At 43.2% G+C, this 17003-nt stretch overlaps 1 protein-coding gene across 1 annotated transcript in view; it reads left to right on the forward strand.

The window, feature by feature from the left end:
• Positions 1 to 935: 935 nt before the first annotated feature.
• LOC102000012 (zinc finger protein 431-like) overlaps positions 936 to 17003 on the forward strand; it is a 21745-nt gene continuing 5677 nt past the window's right edge. The window contains exon 1 of the mRNA XM_005345860.2: positions 936 to 1062. Within this exon, the coding sequence (XP_005345917.1) occupies positions 1060 to 1062 (3 nt within the window). The 5' untranslated portion in view covers positions 936 to 1059. The remainder of the gene's footprint in view (positions 1063 to 17003) is intronic.

The following is a 17003-nucleotide window of genomic DNA, read 5'->3' on the forward strand; positions in this document are numbered from 1 at the left end:
GCATGGAGAGACCGAGTTTTACCCGTCTTGCTCCTGTAGAGAGCCTTGAATAATGCAGTTTCATTTTTTTTTCTCCTGCCCGCTGAGGAAGGTGAGCTGGCTAACCATAGTACTCATAAAGACAGTCTTCCTAGCTCCATGATTCGCTAAGAATTCAACTTACCCTTGAAGACTTCACTTTTTTTTTTTTTAAGTTTTAGTTTTTTTGAGACAGGGTTTCTCTGTGGCTTTGGAGCCTGTCCTGGAACTAGCTCTTGTAGACCAGGCTGGTCTCGAACTCACAGAGATCCGCCTGCCTCTGCCTCCCGAGTGCTGGGATTACAAGACCTCACTTTTTAATATTATTCATTTGTCAAGAGTTTGTCTCGAATTCTGGAAGAAAACTTAAAGCGATGGAGCCGTCATCCTGTCTTCTGGTGGCAGACAGATCTATCTTTTGTTGTCTTTTCTGGTCCCTGCGTCTCTCTCCCTGGCTCTCTGAAGAGCCTGTGGAAGTCCCTTCAGTTCACCTGACCTCACCGTGAAGCCACAGAACAAACATCTCCTTTTGTGTCCTTAAATCACTCTTTAAAGTTGTTAATATTCTGGGCACCCTTCCACCTCTGCCACAGGGAATCACTCCATGCTACATTGAGGCTGTGCAAGACACAGGCAGAGGAAACGGTTGCGCCGACCAGTCACGTTCATTCGGGAGGAAGAAGTGTAAAAGCCTAAGGAGTGCGGGAAGATAGCAGGACTAGCAATTGGAGCCGCGGGCAAGTGCTATTGAAAAGCAAACCTTTGCAGATCTGGGGTGTACTAGGGTCTGGGCTGGAAGGCAGGGTCAGGAACTTTTGTGCTGTTTCTTTAAGCACACAGCAACCCAACGGGAGGTGCGCTTGTCACTCAGGCCTCACCAGCCAATCAGGGTCTCCACGCCTAACTGCCAGTCAGAAGTCGTTCAAGGTTCTTCCGGGAGCATGGTTGCAGGCTTGGCTTTGCCGAGGAGCTGGTACCAGCGTTTTCGCGTGCTGTTCTGTGAGCGCTGCTGCGGGGAGCTGTGAGGGGGCCGTCCACAACATGGTGAGCGAGGGGCTGCGGTCCCCGATAGGGAAGAGCAGATGGTGAGGTGTAGGAGCCAGTGTGACTGGGACTCCCCGGGGCTGGGTTAGAATCCCTGTCTGGTGAGTTCCTAAGCGGTCCCTGCTACTCCCTGGACCGTAAGGCCCTCTGACGACTTTGCTCTGTGCGCTGCACCTGTGCAGCGTGTTGGGCTCAGGCAGCTGTGCGTAGAACCGTATTTGGAGTCAACAGCAATGCGCTTTTGGTGCAGCCATGGAAGGCGGGTTGCCTAACTTTGAGAGGCCTGGTTTCTCCTGTATCTTCTAGACGTTTAGCACTTTTCATTTAACCTTTACTTGTAAGGTCCGTTTACAGGTAATTGTGTGGAGGTTGTAAAAGGCATCTCGTGTGTCGGGTAGCGCTGCACAGTTAGCTGTGATGTAGAAGAGTAGAATTGGTGACTTAAAGGATTTACCAATGCTTAGAGCTAGTAAGTCTCATAAAGTGGAATTTAACCGTCTCTCAAACACCCCAAAGATGAGTATATGCTAACCAGGCCTGGTAGAGATAAGGGTAGTATGGTCCACATTTTTTTTCCCACCAGGATTTTCCTGACATTTGGCTCCAAATCATTACAAAGGTGACACACACCCTTGAGTGACCACAGTCTGTAGGCCCATCGCCATATCAAAGAACAGACTTCTAACAAGTTGCTCAGGGAGGTATTGCGGGATCACAACCCACCTTAAGGCCCGGTCTGCCTTAAAGTTCCAGTTTTCTCCTTGAGAAAAGCATAGTTCTGAGAGAGGGGCAGTAAGACATCAGGTGACAACTATTTGAAAAGTAAAACACTGTTGTTTTCAGGACTGTCCTGGTCAAGCAAGGCTTTCATTTAGGCCCTGAGGCAGGGAGGAGGAATATTCTTGGGGATGGAATAACTGCTGCCTGGGATCTTGGCCTCAGGAGCTTTGCCTAAGGCCTTGGTGTGTTGAGAAGAAGACCTAGCTGGTCGTGGTCTGGGGCCAGGGCCTCTGTGGAGGGTTCCTTTAATCTGAGGGCCAAAGTCTTCCCAGCACTGGAGCTATGGTTATTAGTTCCAAGGCCGCTGTGGGCTTAGTCAATAATGTTCTTGAGATACCCTGCATGCTCCTTGTGCAACATTTAATTAATTTCCTGAAATTTTCTCATTGTGTGGTAGTTTCTGCTGACTTTGTAGAAGCTCCCCATTTCTTTCCACCCCCCCCGTAACTAGTAGAAGAGATGCTGTTCTTCTTAAGAAGCTTACTTGACATGAGACACAGCTGTGTAAGACCTCCTTACCCCAGCTGTTACCTTTTCTACCTTCTCCTTTTCCTGTCTTTCTCCTTCCCTGGCACTTTCCCCTCAGGACCCTGTCACTGAAGAATGACCTTCTGCATCAGGTCACTGCTGTCCTTCAGAAATAATTCTGATATTCAGCAATTATCAGAATTATTTCTGAAGGATAGAGCCGGGTGGTGGTGGTGCACACCTTTAATCCCAGCACTCTGGAGGCAGAGGCAGGAGGATCTCTGTGAGTTCGAGACCAGCCTGGTCTACAAGAGCTAGTTCCAGGACAGGCTCCAAAACCACGGAGAAACCCTGTCTCAAAAAACAAAAACAAAAAAAATTAAAAATGAAAAAATAAAATAAAAAGAAATAATTCTGATAATGTCTTTACTGTGTCTCCCATCTGCCTAAGTGTCCACACTTGCTGTCTCCTGTCCCTATTTAAATTGTTCAGAGTGTAACCTGGCGCATGACCCTAAGAGAAACTTGGGGATGACAGCAGATGTGGAATGCAGAATCTGTCAATGCTGCTCCTCTTTGAGCATTAGACAGAGATAGAGGCAGGTTCTCATCACAGAGATTTTTCTCTATTAATCTCTTAATTGTGAGGAGTGATTTCTCCCTGGGAGGACACAGTATTTCTAGAGCAGCTGCATTTGCAGCCTTTTAGAAAACTGTTTCTGAGACTGTTCTCTGCTGGTGACCCAGGTGGCCTTGATTTCAGACTGTTGCACTCCAGGGCGATGACTTTGTTATCCTCCATATTACATCTCCAAACATTTTAGTTTAAATCACTGTGCTACCTCAGAGTTTTAAAATTATCCTTTTGAGTCATGGAGGCGACTGTCCTTTGCAGTTACAGGAAAACAGTTTGCATGTGGAGCCTTCGGACCAGAATCGGAGAATAGTTTATTGTGTGCAGTGAAGGGGGAAATGGTAGGCTGGAAGCTGCTGGAGTCGCTGTTATGAAAAAGGACCCGACCATGGCAGGAGGAGTTACTCTGTAATTTCACAGCATGTGTCAGTTGAATGAAGACAGACCAGATTGGTGGGTGTACAGTTTGAGAAAGTTACCATGAGGCAATGAATATTGAATTTGCAATTAGGAAACTCTCCTGTGCAGATCTGTTCAGTCTGGTTCACACAGTAAAGTCGGCTTAGAAGTTTGAGACACAGATGGTTGATTGGAACTCTGTGTGTGAGGTTCCAGATCTCAGCAGCCAACATGTGCATATAGTCAAGATCAATCAGTCTCTCAGTAATGGCCTTCCCTCTGCTAGGGAAGGGCCTACTCTTTTTCACAGTCAGTATAGCTAAGTTTTTAATCTTAAAAATGCATTATTTTTATCATTTTAAAAAAGTCATTTAACTTGGTACCATTTTTAACATTTTCTTTATGTGCATTAGTGTTCTTCTCCCTATTTGTCTCTGTTCTCCAGTGTTTTGTGATCTTTAAGAATCTTATTCCTTTTTTCTCAAGTGCTATTGATTTATTTATTTCTCTTGAGAGCAGTATTTCCTACAGCCCAGGAGCTATGAAGTTGAGAATTGCTTTGAACACTTTATCCTGCCTCTGCTGCCCAGTGGTGGGAAGACAGTGCTGCACCTCCTTTCAGGCTGGGCCTTGACTGCTCATTGAGTAGGGTAGGAGACCAGGGAATGAGTGTCCTCCAACCTCTGACTTTTCCTGGGGAGTTACAGATGAAGAAGGACCTGTGCCAGAACTGAGTCACTGATCAACTCTGAATCTGATGTAGTCACAGCACAGAAAGGGAATGGCAGGGGGCTGGAGAGATGGCTCAGTGGTTAAGAGCACCAGCTGGTCCCGAGTTCAGTTCCCAGCAACCATCTGTAGTGAGATCTGGTGCCCTCTTCTGGCCTGCAGGCATACATGCAGACAGAATATTGCATACATAATAAATAAATAAATCTTTAAAAAAGAGAGAAAGAGGGCTGGAGAGATGGCTCAGAGGTTAAGAGCACTGGCTGCTCTTCCAGAGGTCCTGAGTTCAATTCCCAGCAACCACATGGTGGCTCACAACCATCTGTACTGAGATCTGGCACCCTCTGGCGTGTGGGTATACATCGAGGCAGAATGTTGTATACATAATAAATAAATGTTGTATACATAATAAATAAATCTTTAAAAAAAGAAAGAAAGAAAGAAAGAAAGAAAGAAAGAAAGAAAGAAAGAAAGAAAGAAAGAAAATGGCAGGAAGGAGGGGAGAGCTTTCCTGCTTTGGCAGTAGTTGATATTAGCAATGGGGAGTCAGGTAACCAATCTTAGAGGCTTCATAAATATTTCATGTGGCCATTTTTGGAGGTCCACAGTCCAAGGCAATCAAGGATCTGCGTAACCAAATTACTGCAGTTACACTGGTTTAACCAAAATAGAGGGTCTTTGTAAGAAGTTCCTACCCTATCTACAGGACTGTTACTTTCCGGGTTTAAGATGCGCAGGCTGAGAGAAAGGTGTGAGCAGTCCTTGGTGTGGTCTCAGACAAATCCCTCGACTCTGGTGTATATGGCACTAAAGCCTGTTTCAGCTTTTCGAAATAATTATTTGAGATAAAAACTACATCATCTTCAGAGTCTCTTTCTTGCCCCCAAAGCCCTGCCATGACCCCTCATTGTTTTCTAACTCATGGCCTCTTTTTTCCTTTGACAACTGTCACTGTTTGAATGTGACCTATGTTTAGCTGCAGGACTTCCCAGCTAGGAATCAAAGGGTTGACTGCACTGGACACTGAGTGTGTACTGCGATCTACACACAAAGGACCCTGTGCCTTGAACAAGGAACAGGAAGTGCTCCGGGAGCGTGGAAGAATGTCTACTCTAATACAAACTTTTCAGATAGGGCTCTGTCTGCTGGGCTGGAAGGGCAGAGCTGGGAAGGCCTGTGTTGTCTGAGTCTTTAGATCTCTGCTCACCCAGTAGGGGAGCTGCTGATATTCTGAGGTCCAGATGGGTGGCCCTAGCTAAGGAGGGACTCTGGCAAGGCTTAGCAGTAGGAATACTAGCTTGCAGGTCCTTTCTAGGACTGTAGGGAGTTGTAAGAAAGACCACAAGCCATGCCATTTTGAGTGTGGGGTGCTCAGAGCAGGTTTGCTGTGCTATCATTTCTGCTGGGGCTAGAATGGACCGTGAGCCAGATTGTGGTTCTGTTGGTCCATGATATGACCCGGGCAGTGAACCTTGTCCTGTGAGCCTCCCTGCGTGGGATTTCCTGGGGAGGGGGAGGCTCTGCAGTCTCAGCATGGGAGGATCTGATGCTTGTGATGTCACTGTCCAGTGTGCACACACAGACATTCCTTGTGATGTGCGGTGGGAAAATGAACTGGAAAAGGTAAAGGCCTGCTTTCTAGAAATTCTGAATATTGAATTCCACTTTCAGGTTTGTCCTATACATGATACAAGTAGTTTAGGAACTGGTAGAAAGAGATGATGTGGATCAATCTTCAGCCGTACATGATTAGAATGCTTTTGTCTTTCTGCTACCACCAGCCAGCGTGGTGTGCTTTAGTGAAACTCAGTTTCAGCAGACAAAGGGGTTTCTGTTCTGCAGAGATCTCTCAGGTGTCCGTGGTGTTGTGCAGGTCAATGGAGCAGATTCCACATCTTGTGCCATAATATGTGCGGAAGAAGGCAGATTTTAAATTATTGGGCATCAGAGGGACGGGGTTTACCTGAAACCACAACAAGCCCTCAGGGGCTGCAGAGCCACAGCAGGGGATCATCTCCATTTGCAGAGAGCTTTAGAGCACAGGGCGTCTGTCTTTGGAACAAATACCAATGACTGGAGGTCAGAAACAGTGTAAGGGTTACCTTGAGTTAATTTGTAGAAGTTGTGAACTCTGTGTTTATTTAATTTCTATACACATGGACTCATAGGGGGCTGGGTAACATTGGTCAAGACCCCACTTTTCCTGACTGAGATTCCCTAGGTATTTTTTTTTAATTTATTTATTATATATACAATGTTTTGCCTGCATGGTCACCTTCACACCAGATGAGGGTGCCAGATCTCATTACAGGTGGGTTTTTTTTTTTTTTTTTAAGATTTATTTATTATATATACAGTGTTTTGCCTGCATGGTCACCTTCACGCCAGATGAGGGCGCCAGATCTCATTACAGGTAGTTTTTTCTTTTTTTCTTTTAGTTTTTTTTTTTTCGAGACAGGGTTTCTCTGTGGTTTTGGAGCCTGTCCTGGAACTCCCTTTGTAGACCAGGCTGGTCTCGAACTCACAGAGATCCGCCTGCCTCTGCCTCCCGAGTGCTGGGATTACAGGCGTGCGCCACCACCGCCCGGCCTCATTACAGGTAGTTTTGAGCCACCAAATGTTTGCTGGGAATTGAACTCAGGTCCTCTAGAAGAGCAGCCAGTACTGTTAACTACTGAGCCACCTCTCCAGCCCATCCCTAGGTCTTTTGATTAAAAGCTGGCTATATTTTCTTGTCTTTGTTCTCCATCCCCTTTATCCTTTCACAACTGTTTACATCCTTGATTGTTGTGGCTTTGTAGTAAGTATAGAAGCCACATTGTATCAGTCTGTGTGCTAGTTTTTCTTAATCCTGTGGAGCACTCTGAGTGTGTCCACAGCCGTGTATCTTTATAATCAGCTTCCCTGTTATAAAGCACTGGGCACAGCTGTTGGGTTGTATTCTCTTTAAGGCGGAAATTCACCATTCCCAGAATCTTACACTGAAGCAGCACATTCCCAAGGATCATTTATTTAGTGAGGTGTTGATGGTCTTGTTGTTGTTAATCTATGAAAGACTTTGGTTTATTGAATAAAATGTATTATGCATCTGGGCGGTGTCTCAGCACACCTTCTTCTTTGGGATGACCTTAGTTCAGGTACCAACACTCAAGTTGGGAGGCTTCAGTTAATCTGACACCCTCTCTATCTGTATGTCACCTGTATGCATGTAGAAGGTATTCTCTTCATGCACAAACATACACAAAAAGCAGTAATAAACTTGTTTCAAAAGTGCATGTGACTTATAAAGCAATTAGAGCAAAACCAGTTGTTTTGGGTGCATACTGATTCTTTTAAAATCTGTTATCATGCGTTTTATTTTGAAAATTTTTCATTTCCTCACTCTCATGTTGGCTTCAGGGAGTCATCTAGCATAGAACACAAAATGGTATCTATGTGATCCTAACAGACATCCTTTCCTTTATCAGAAGAGAATTACAGAGGGTTGTGAGCCCCCATGTGGTTGCTGGGACTTGAACTCAGGACCTCTGGAAGAACAGCCAGTGCTCTTAACCTCTGAGCCATTCTCTCCAGCTCCTTGAGACTATTTTCTACAAAGTTAAAACATCAGAAAGCTTCAAGCAAATCTCCAATTTTGGTGGGACAATCTCCTTGCCCAACTAATTTTCTCTTTCTTCCTTCCTTCCTTCCTTCCTTTCTTTCATTTATTTTTTATTTTTCAAGACAGGGTTTTTCTGTAGCTTTGAATCCTGTTCTGGAACTCACTCCGTAGACCAAGCTGGCCTCGAACTCACAGAAATCTGCCTGCCTCTGCCTCCCAAGTGCTGGGATTAAAGGTGTGTGCCACCATGCCAGGCCTTTTAACAATTTTTCTGTGACTGGCAAAGGAGAGAACTGAGTGCACAGGATGAGTGGCTGTGATTACTTGGAGTTTGATTTTGATTAGGATCTTGTCATTCTTGTTTAAGGGACCATCATCTATATTTGCAGGTCTCCTTGGTGTCTTGTTTAAGGGACCGTCATCTGTATTTGCAGGTCTCCTTGGTGTCTTGTTTAAGGGACCATCATCTATATTTGCAGGTCTCCTTGGTGTCTTGTTTTGCCAGTGGTGTCATCTGTGATTTTATTAATTGTAGTCTAATTATGTTCATTTTATAGAAAATAATGGACCTTCACCAAATTTGTATTCATACAATGTCTTGTTATGAGTTCCTTGAGTTTTGATTGGCTTGGGAACTTTCTGTGGGGAGACAGTTTTAGTTTTCTCTGCTTGATCATAGAGGCTTGCCTTGTCTCATTCCCTGGCATTTCTGTGTTCTCCAGTTGTTGCTATCTTTATGTTTGGTTTTTTGCTGCTCTAGTAACTGGTATAATTAATTCATTGGCTTTGCTTCTTAAAAGCCAGCTGGTATATTACTGTATTTTTTTCCTAATTATCCTCAGTTGTGAACATGACCTAACTTAGAGTCATCTGAGAGAACATCAGTTGAGGTTGTGCCCAATCAGAACATCTGGTTACAGTGTCTGAGAGAGATTGTGTTGATTCCAATTGGTGCGGGAAGGCTCTTCCACTGAGTTGTCAGTATCTCTAGACAAGTGGTCCTGGGCTGGATTAGAGGGATAGCTGAGCCTGAGACGGTGACTAAGCAAGAGAGAAAGCCAGGAAACCATGTTTCCTCATGTGTTGCCTTCAGTTATTGATGTGGGAAGGTCATTGGTTAATTAATAAAGAAACTGCTTCGCCTGATAATTCAGAACATAGGTGGGTGGAGTAGACAGAACAGAATGCTGGGAAGAAGGGAAATGAGCCAGACACCATGCTGCTCTTCTCCAGGGCAGTCGTGATGAAGCTCCAGCCCTAGAAGAAAGTACGCTAGAATCTTCCTGGCGGGTCACATTAATGGAGGTGGGTTGATAAGGATGTGAGAGTTGGCCAGTAGGAGGCTGGAGCTAATGGGCCAGTACTTATATGAATACAGTTTGTGTGTTGTTATTTTGGGGCAAAAGCTAACCCGTGGTGTGGGAGCCGGGCAGCAGGAACACAGCCCGCAGCTCCTTCTACAAGTTATTAGCTTGAGTTTCTATCCTAATCTCTCACAAGGAGGATTGTGAGCTAGGGGTATCAACCACATAAACCTGTTCATTATCCGAGTTGCATTCGGTTAGAGAATTTAATGATGGCAACGGGGAAGAAAGTTTGAACAACAACAACAAAAAAAATGGTGCCTCAAAGGTGATTTTGTTGTTGCAAAGGACCCGTGAATGTTGGGATCTGGGGGAATGTTGAAGGTATTAGGACTTTAGATGGTAAAACTGTAGAAAGCTGTTCACAGAGCTCCATCAGCTGTTCTAGTAGGACCTGGAAAATTGCAATGTTGAGAGTAATTGCAAACAGTAGGTCTCAAGGTTATAGGATTTTAGTGGGTAAGGCTCTGCAGGGAACCGTGGACATGGCCTGGACTGTCTGCCTTGAGAGACATGTGTCATAGGATTTTCAGGTTAAAGTCCATGGCTCCTGGGGCACAAGGTGCCTTCTGGTTCCTGATGTAGCCCCTCCCTGCCCCAACCAGTGAAACATTCAGGCTGCTTTTTGTTTCTCTGTATGATCCCTTAGTAGTCAAGGAAGAATGGAAGCTTCACAGGACATTTGGTTTCAGAGATTAATCTTGTGTACCCTGTACAGGTTGCAAAGTTCCTTACACCATGGCAACTAGAATTGTATTGATCCTGGAAATTGCCATTATCTTCTGTTTCTGATCAAGGCATAAAAGTCTGATTGCTGTTAATAAATCAGTCACAGCCTTGACTTGCTGTGGTCCCGCTATCCAAAGCCTGGCTTCCTCCTTTGTGGCCCCATTGGGGGACTGTGGCCTGGTAAGTTAGCACAGGTGCTTATAAAACTCCATGAAGAATGTAGCCAGAGGTCATTTGTAGGATATTTTAGCCCCAAAATTTTCTTATTCTCGCCATTTACTGAAAAAGTAAGTAAGATTGTACTGAAAAAGTAAGTAAGATTGTATTAAAAAGTAATGAGCTGATTTCTTAGATAATTTTATTATTCTAATATTTATTGCCTCTGTTGGGTGGTTATTACTGAGACTCAGGTCTACAGTGAAAAACAAATAGGCTTAGAAAGAAATGAAAAGTCTGTGTTTTGGAGAGAAAAACAGCAGTAGGGAGTGTCATACGTCAGTCAGGTGGTGAGAAAGAGGCAGGAATTTTCAAGGAGTTTGGCCCCTTTGAAGAGAAGGCCCTGGCTCCACAGTGGAAGTCTAGGAATATGCCCCAAGGCTAAGACTCCATCCAGCTGAGCCTTTGATTCCTGGCAGGAGTAAGCAAAGTGATTTCTAGTCCCAGGAAAGAACTTCATACAGAACCTGCAATAACAGTTGTGCATGTTTGGTGGGGTCCATCCAAACTTGGCAGGGTCTCCTATGTTGTCCTGATTCTGGAAACAAGAAAGATGCAAAGTTTAAAAGTTATAGATGGATCTTTTTCCTGTGGTCAGTTCATCACTATTGTACCCATCTGTTTGACAGAGTCAGACCCTCAGTGAGGAGAGTGTGTGAGTTGATTGTATGCAGTGGTGAAGATGAAGGGGGGTTGAATTTGAGATCACAGGATGTAGAGATCCCAAGCTATGAGACTTCTGCCATTGAGAGTTGCGTATGGGGATTTGGAAGTAGCAAAGGACAGAGATTGTGAGAAGTTGCAGAAATAGAGCTCTCTGGCCCTTCTTTAATAGCACCATGGAGGCTTAAATACCCTGCAGTCAATGGCTAACAGGTGAAAATCCCATCCTCTGATCTTCTAGGCAAAGCACAGCTTCTAGTAACCTCAATTAGAAGGCTCTAGACAGGGAAGAGCAGCTGAAGGCCAGGACTCAATTACTCCCAACACTATGCCCTTTGAAAATGAAGCCCCATTGTCCGAGACAGAGCCAAAGGATTTGGCCTGTTGAGTTTTTGTCTTTCTTTGATTCTATCTTCCTTGTTCATAGTCCTCTCTTTCATTTGTTTTATTTATTCTTCTCTCATCCCAAGCGCACCATTTCCTCTCTCCGCTCCTCTCAGTCCTCTGTTCCCCAAACCTCCCCCTCTTCCATTTTCCCGAGGAGGTCTCTCATAGATACCAACTAGACATGGTGTCTTAGTTAGGGTTTCTATTGTTGTGATGAAACACCATTACCAAAAAGCAAGATGGGGAGAAAAGGGTTAATTTGCATTGCACTTTCAGATTGATGTTCACTATTAAAGGAAGTCAGGCCAGAAACTCAGCCAGGGCAGAATTCTGGAGACTGGAGGTGATTCAAATGCCCTGGAGGGGTGCTGCTTATTGGGTTACTCCAAATGACTTCCCTTCTTATAGAACCCAGGACCACTCTCAATGGGCTGGTCCCTCCTCCCATTGATCAATAATTGAGAAAATGCCTTACTGATGGATCTCATGAAGGCATTTCATTCACTAAAGCTCCCTCTTTTCTGATGTCTCTGGCTTGGTGTCAAGTAGACACACAAAACCATCCCATCCAATGGTATAACAAGGTACAATGACACTAGGCTCAAACCATCCTATCAAGGCTGGATTGGGCAGCCCAGTCTGAAGATAAGGATCCCAAGAGCAAGTAAATGAGTCAAAGACACCTGCAACTGGGGATTTCAGAATACTTATCAATTAATACTTAGTACCTGTGGGAGTCTGAATATAATTGGCCCCATAAGTTCATAGAGAGTGATACTATTAGGTGTACCCTTGTTGCAGTAGGTCTGGTCTTGTTGGAGGAAGGGTGCCACTGTGCGGGTGGCTTTTGAGGTCTCATATGCTCAGCCATACCCAGTCTCATCTCTCTTCATGTTGCCTGTGGGTCAAGATGTACAGTGTCTCCAGCACCGTGACTTCCTGCATGCTGCCACGTGGCACCGTGACGATAATGGACTAAACCTCTGAAAATGCTGCCCAAATTAATTGTTTTCCCTTTATAAGAGTTGTCATGGTATCTCTTCACAGCAATAGAAACTCTAACAAAGGCTGTACATGTTTTATTATTCATTAGAGAGAAAAAAATATGAGAGACACTGCTAATAAACCTTTGATACAATCATATTACACATAGACTTGCATAGTTGCCCCTCTTGTGTTAATAGAAAATCTAGTGGCCACATATATCATCCTTTAGTTCATGTTAAATAACAATAATAGCTATTTAACTCAGTGTGTTGATAATACAGCAAATAGTACTGTAACTGTGAACCAATAACCTCCTTTTATTTTTCACCCCAGGAAAATTTAAAGGAGTAGTTTTCCAACAATTCCAATACAGTAATTGGAAAATTTCTACCTATTTTAGAAAAGCATTCTTAAAAACTCATTGGGTTACTGGCAGCTGGAATATTTACTTTGGTAAGTGTTGTTTCAGCTTCCATAGTTGGAGTCTTAGCATTCAAACAAAACTTCCAAACACCTCCATTTACAATGCGCTAGTTAAAATGTTTCTAAATTAGAAAAAGCTCAAAAAAAATTGATATTGATTTCATAGAATGATTGGATGGAGAAAAACAACCTAAGAACGTAAAGATTATGAAATTTCTTCCAGTTATGAATTTCCAGTTTTCTTGAAATATAAGTAAATTTGAAGAAAATTGTTGGAAGCTCCCTCTTGTATAGAAAACTGCCAGGCAGCCGGGCGATGGTGGCACACGCCTTTAATCCCAGCACTCGGGAGGCAGAGGCAGGCGGATCTCTGTGAGTTCGAGGCCAGCCTGGTCTACAGAGCTAGTTTCAGGACAGGCTCCAAAGCCACAGAGAAACCCTGTCTCGAAAAACCAAAAAAAGAAAACTGCCAGGCTTTGAATAATGAGCCAATGGTATAGAATGAAATGTTTACTGGAATTTGTTTTAAAATATTCAGTATATAATTATCCATTGTGAGTTCTAGGCCAACTGGAGCTTTCTAATGAGATCTTGTCTCGAACAATGCAAAATTATATTCAACTATATTTATGTTTGTGTGTGATTGTGTGTGTGCTACTAAGACATTTCTTACTATCATACTCACTCTGTAGGCCAAACAGGCTCAAATTTAAAAAGATCTGCCAGGCTCTGATACCATGCTGTCTATATTCATTTCTGAGAATGGCATGACGGGGAGCAGTGGCTGACATCTGAAATGACTAAGAGATATTGTCCTGCAACCCCTGTGCCGGGAGCCATGTGACTTCTTTGTGGGACAAGGCTTGGAAATAGCATGAACAAATCCTTTTTGGCGAGGTCAGGGAGAATTTAACCCATTTTTGGCAAGGCTGGCGGATAGTTTGCTGTATAATTCTGGGCTTTCCCCAGGAGCAGGTGTGCTACCTGCTCTCCCGGCTTTCCTCTTTCCTTACACAAATCGTATTGCTGGCTGTTCCTAGTTTCACTTCCTTGGAACGGTAGGTGGGATGGGTATTGCACTAGGAAAACCATCCCTTGATGACTCTCAGAAGTAAAGGGACAGTTGCGTGGTGAGTTTGTTAATTATTAAACCGTTTTCACAGCCCTGAAGTTTATTTAGTAGAGATTTTTCGCTTGAGTCTGTTTTGAGACACAGTCTCACTTTCTAACCCGTTTGGCCTGGAACTCATTAGGTAGTAGATATGCTAGCTTTGGAACTTGTAGAGATCCATCTGCTTCTGCCTCACACGACCACACCTGGGTCAAAAGAGATGTTTATCATGGACTTAGCTCAGATATTACTAGAAAGAATGGACTTTGGGAGTGTGTGGTCTTGTGAGAGAGAGCCACACTTACGAACTGATAGAAAACCGAGCTCTGGCCACATCACTGGGTAAGGTTTCAGCAGGGGTGGCAGGCAGCTGCGTCTAGCAGAACAGGAATGTCAGTACTTGGATGGGTCTCAGAGCTCAGCTGTTAGGGTACAGGGAAGGAAGTTGGCCAGGCCTGGGAGAAGACAAGACTATCATTTACTCTGAAGACTGTAAGGTTGGGGTGAAGAGGGGGTTAGGAAGAGCATGTTCAGGCCATGATTTTTGCAGAGAGGGTCTCTGCTCACCGACTTCAGCCATCACTGGGCTGCTGTGTTCCTGCTCTCTTTCTTCAGCTATTCGTTGCTCCGTGCGTCCAGAAAAACATTTAACAATGTCAAAGTCAGTATTTCCTAGCAACGGACCCCAAATGCTTTTAACATATCCGTTGACCGTCCTGCATCGAGCATGGATTGTGTATATTATTGTGTTTTCTTTGAAGTTTTTGATTGTGAAGGAGCTAAGTAACCAACAAATATACTTTAAAGGTGTCTTTAATTCAAAATATGGGTCTAAGGATATGTTGCTTGGAAAAGAGGTTCTTCTTTTGTTTCTACAGAAGATGAAAACCTGTGGATTGCTTCCAGACTAATATGGCTTGATGGACCAAGAGCCCCTGAACAGTCACTTTGATCACCCCTCAAAAAATTACTTCACCCAATAAACAGCAGGAAGCAGTTTGGAGAGTACTATGACCAAATTCCCAAATATTGTTTACATTTAAAGGGGGATATGCTATAGAGATTTACATGGGTATGGATCTTGGTTTATTGATACAAATTCAAGGTCAATTTTGTTATACTGTGTATATGTATTTTTGATCTTGATTGAGGTATTATGTTTGTGAAGCTCATTTAAAAATGTAATATATAATTAAGAAATACAGGTTAATAGATACACATCTATAATGATCAAGCTTGTAGTCATGTTAGTTAGGTTTTCTAGATGTACAGAGCTAAATTTCAGATAGGCATTCTTCAAACCTTTCAAAGACTACAGAATATGGCATTTAAAATGTTTTAAGAATTTAGGGGCCGGGCGGTGGTGGTGCACACCTTTAATCCCAGCACTCAGAAGGCAGGGGCAGGCAGATCTCTGTGAGTTCGAGGCCAGCCTGGTCTACAAGAGCTAGTGCTAGGACAGGCTCCAAAGCTACAGAGAGCCCTGTCTCGAAAAATTGAAAGAAAAAAAAAAAGAATTTAGGGCTTTTCATGACAGTAAGACACATCTGTTCCTGGCAGCACCAATTGCTTCAAGAGGAGGATGGGCATCAAAGAAGCTCCTTAAGGAGTTTACTAGCCATTTGGGCAAGAAACTGTTCTTGCTTGGACTGCTTGATGGTATTCTGAATATTCTGGAGGACACAGAAGAAAGTGACTGACAAACTGCCAATATAGGTGGAACTGTCTTTGAAATTTCCTGCTTCATGGAAAAGTCTGCCAGATGCTATGGGCCTGTAGGCTGAAGATGGATGCCTCAACAGTACAGAAGAACTTTGGGTGACTGTCCAGGTAGTGAGATATCTCTGTCAATTCTAGAGTTTTGGAAGTTGCTTACAATGTACTTCCTTTACTTAGGTAATATTATATCCTTCAGGAGTCTTTGATGGAATTGAAGAATAGATAGCTATTATAGTTTTCCTTAGATATGATTAAAGATAAAGTGGATATAAATATTGTAACTGTAATTCTTGCTTAATATCTGTTTTGTTATATGTAATTTTTCTATGTTAAAGTTAAAACCTGTAGTAAGGAATGGCGGGGCTGTGTCCTGCCACCTGGGTAGCTTTACCCAAAATAATTACACGGAAACTGTATTCTTTTAAACACTGCCTGGCCCATTAGTTCCAGCCTCTTATTGGCTACCTCTTACATATTGATCTAACCCATTTCTAATAATCTGTGTAGCCCACGAGGTGACTTACCAGGGAAGATCTTAACCTGTGTCTGTGTTGGATGGGAGAATCATGGCGACTGCCTGACTCGGCTTCTTTCTCCCAGCATTCTGTTCTGTCTACTCCACCTACCTAATTTTCTGTCCTATCAGGGCCAAGGTAGTCTATTAACCAATGACCTTCCTCCATCATTTCCCCTTTTGCTGTTTAAATAAAAAAGGCTTTCACTTTAACATAGTAAAATTATATATAACAAAACCATTATCAAGCAAGAATTACAGTTACAATATTTATATCTACTTTATCTTTTATCATAAAACTAAGGAAAACTATAACTAATCATTCTTCAACTCCATCAAAGACTCCAGAAGGATATAATATTACCTAAGCAAACAAGAAGTCCAAAACTCTAGAAATCGCTGCCTGGACAGTCACCCAAAGTTCCTCTGTACTGTTGGGGCATCCATCTTCGTCCTACAGGCCCATAGTTTCCAGCAGACATTTCCATGAAGCAGGAAAATTCCAAAGACAGTTCAAGTCACTTTCTGCTGTGTCCTGCAGAATGTCTTGCAGACTCTTTCATGAATCAGGAACCCCGAAAGACCATCTCACCTTTAGGCAAGTTCATCAGTCCTCTCTATGCGGGTTCTCTGTGTCCAGTTTATGCAATAGTCCAGGCAAGAGCAGTTTCTTGCTCAAATGACTATCAAACTCCATAAGGTGCCTCTTCGATGCCCATATTCTTCTTGAAGTAGATTGGTGCCGCCAGGAGCAGACATGTCTCATTGTCATGAAAAACCCTAAGTTATTAAAACATTAAATGCCATATTTTGTAGTCTTTGAAAGATATGAAGAATGCCTATCTTACTGAACTATATCTCTATATATCTAGAAAATCTAACATGACTACAAGCTTGATTATTATTGATGATTATCCATTAACAACCTATATTTCCTAATTATACATTACATTTTAAAAATGAACTTCACAATCACAATACCTTAATCAATATTAGAAATACATATAACAAAACTGACCTTAAAATCCATACCAATGCAAATTATTCATACCTATATCATTTCCCCCTTTAAATGTACCATTTTCAAAGGCAAGAAACTTGTCAAAACTATCCTTGTCTTGGCAGGATATGACAGTCCTCTGTTTTTTCCATTCACGGGTACTCTGTATCTCTGCAGTGGTTGAGGTATGGGCATTTCTTTGCCCAAAGGCCAGTTC

The sequence above is a fragment of the Microtus ochrogaster genome, chromosome 4, assembly GCF_000317375.1.
Source record: "Microtus ochrogaster isolate Prairie Vole_2 chromosome 4, MicOch1.0, whole genome shotgun sequence".
In the NCBI taxonomy this organism is placed as follows: domain Eukaryota; kingdom Metazoa; phylum Chordata; class Mammalia; order Rodentia; family Cricetidae; genus Microtus; species Microtus ochrogaster.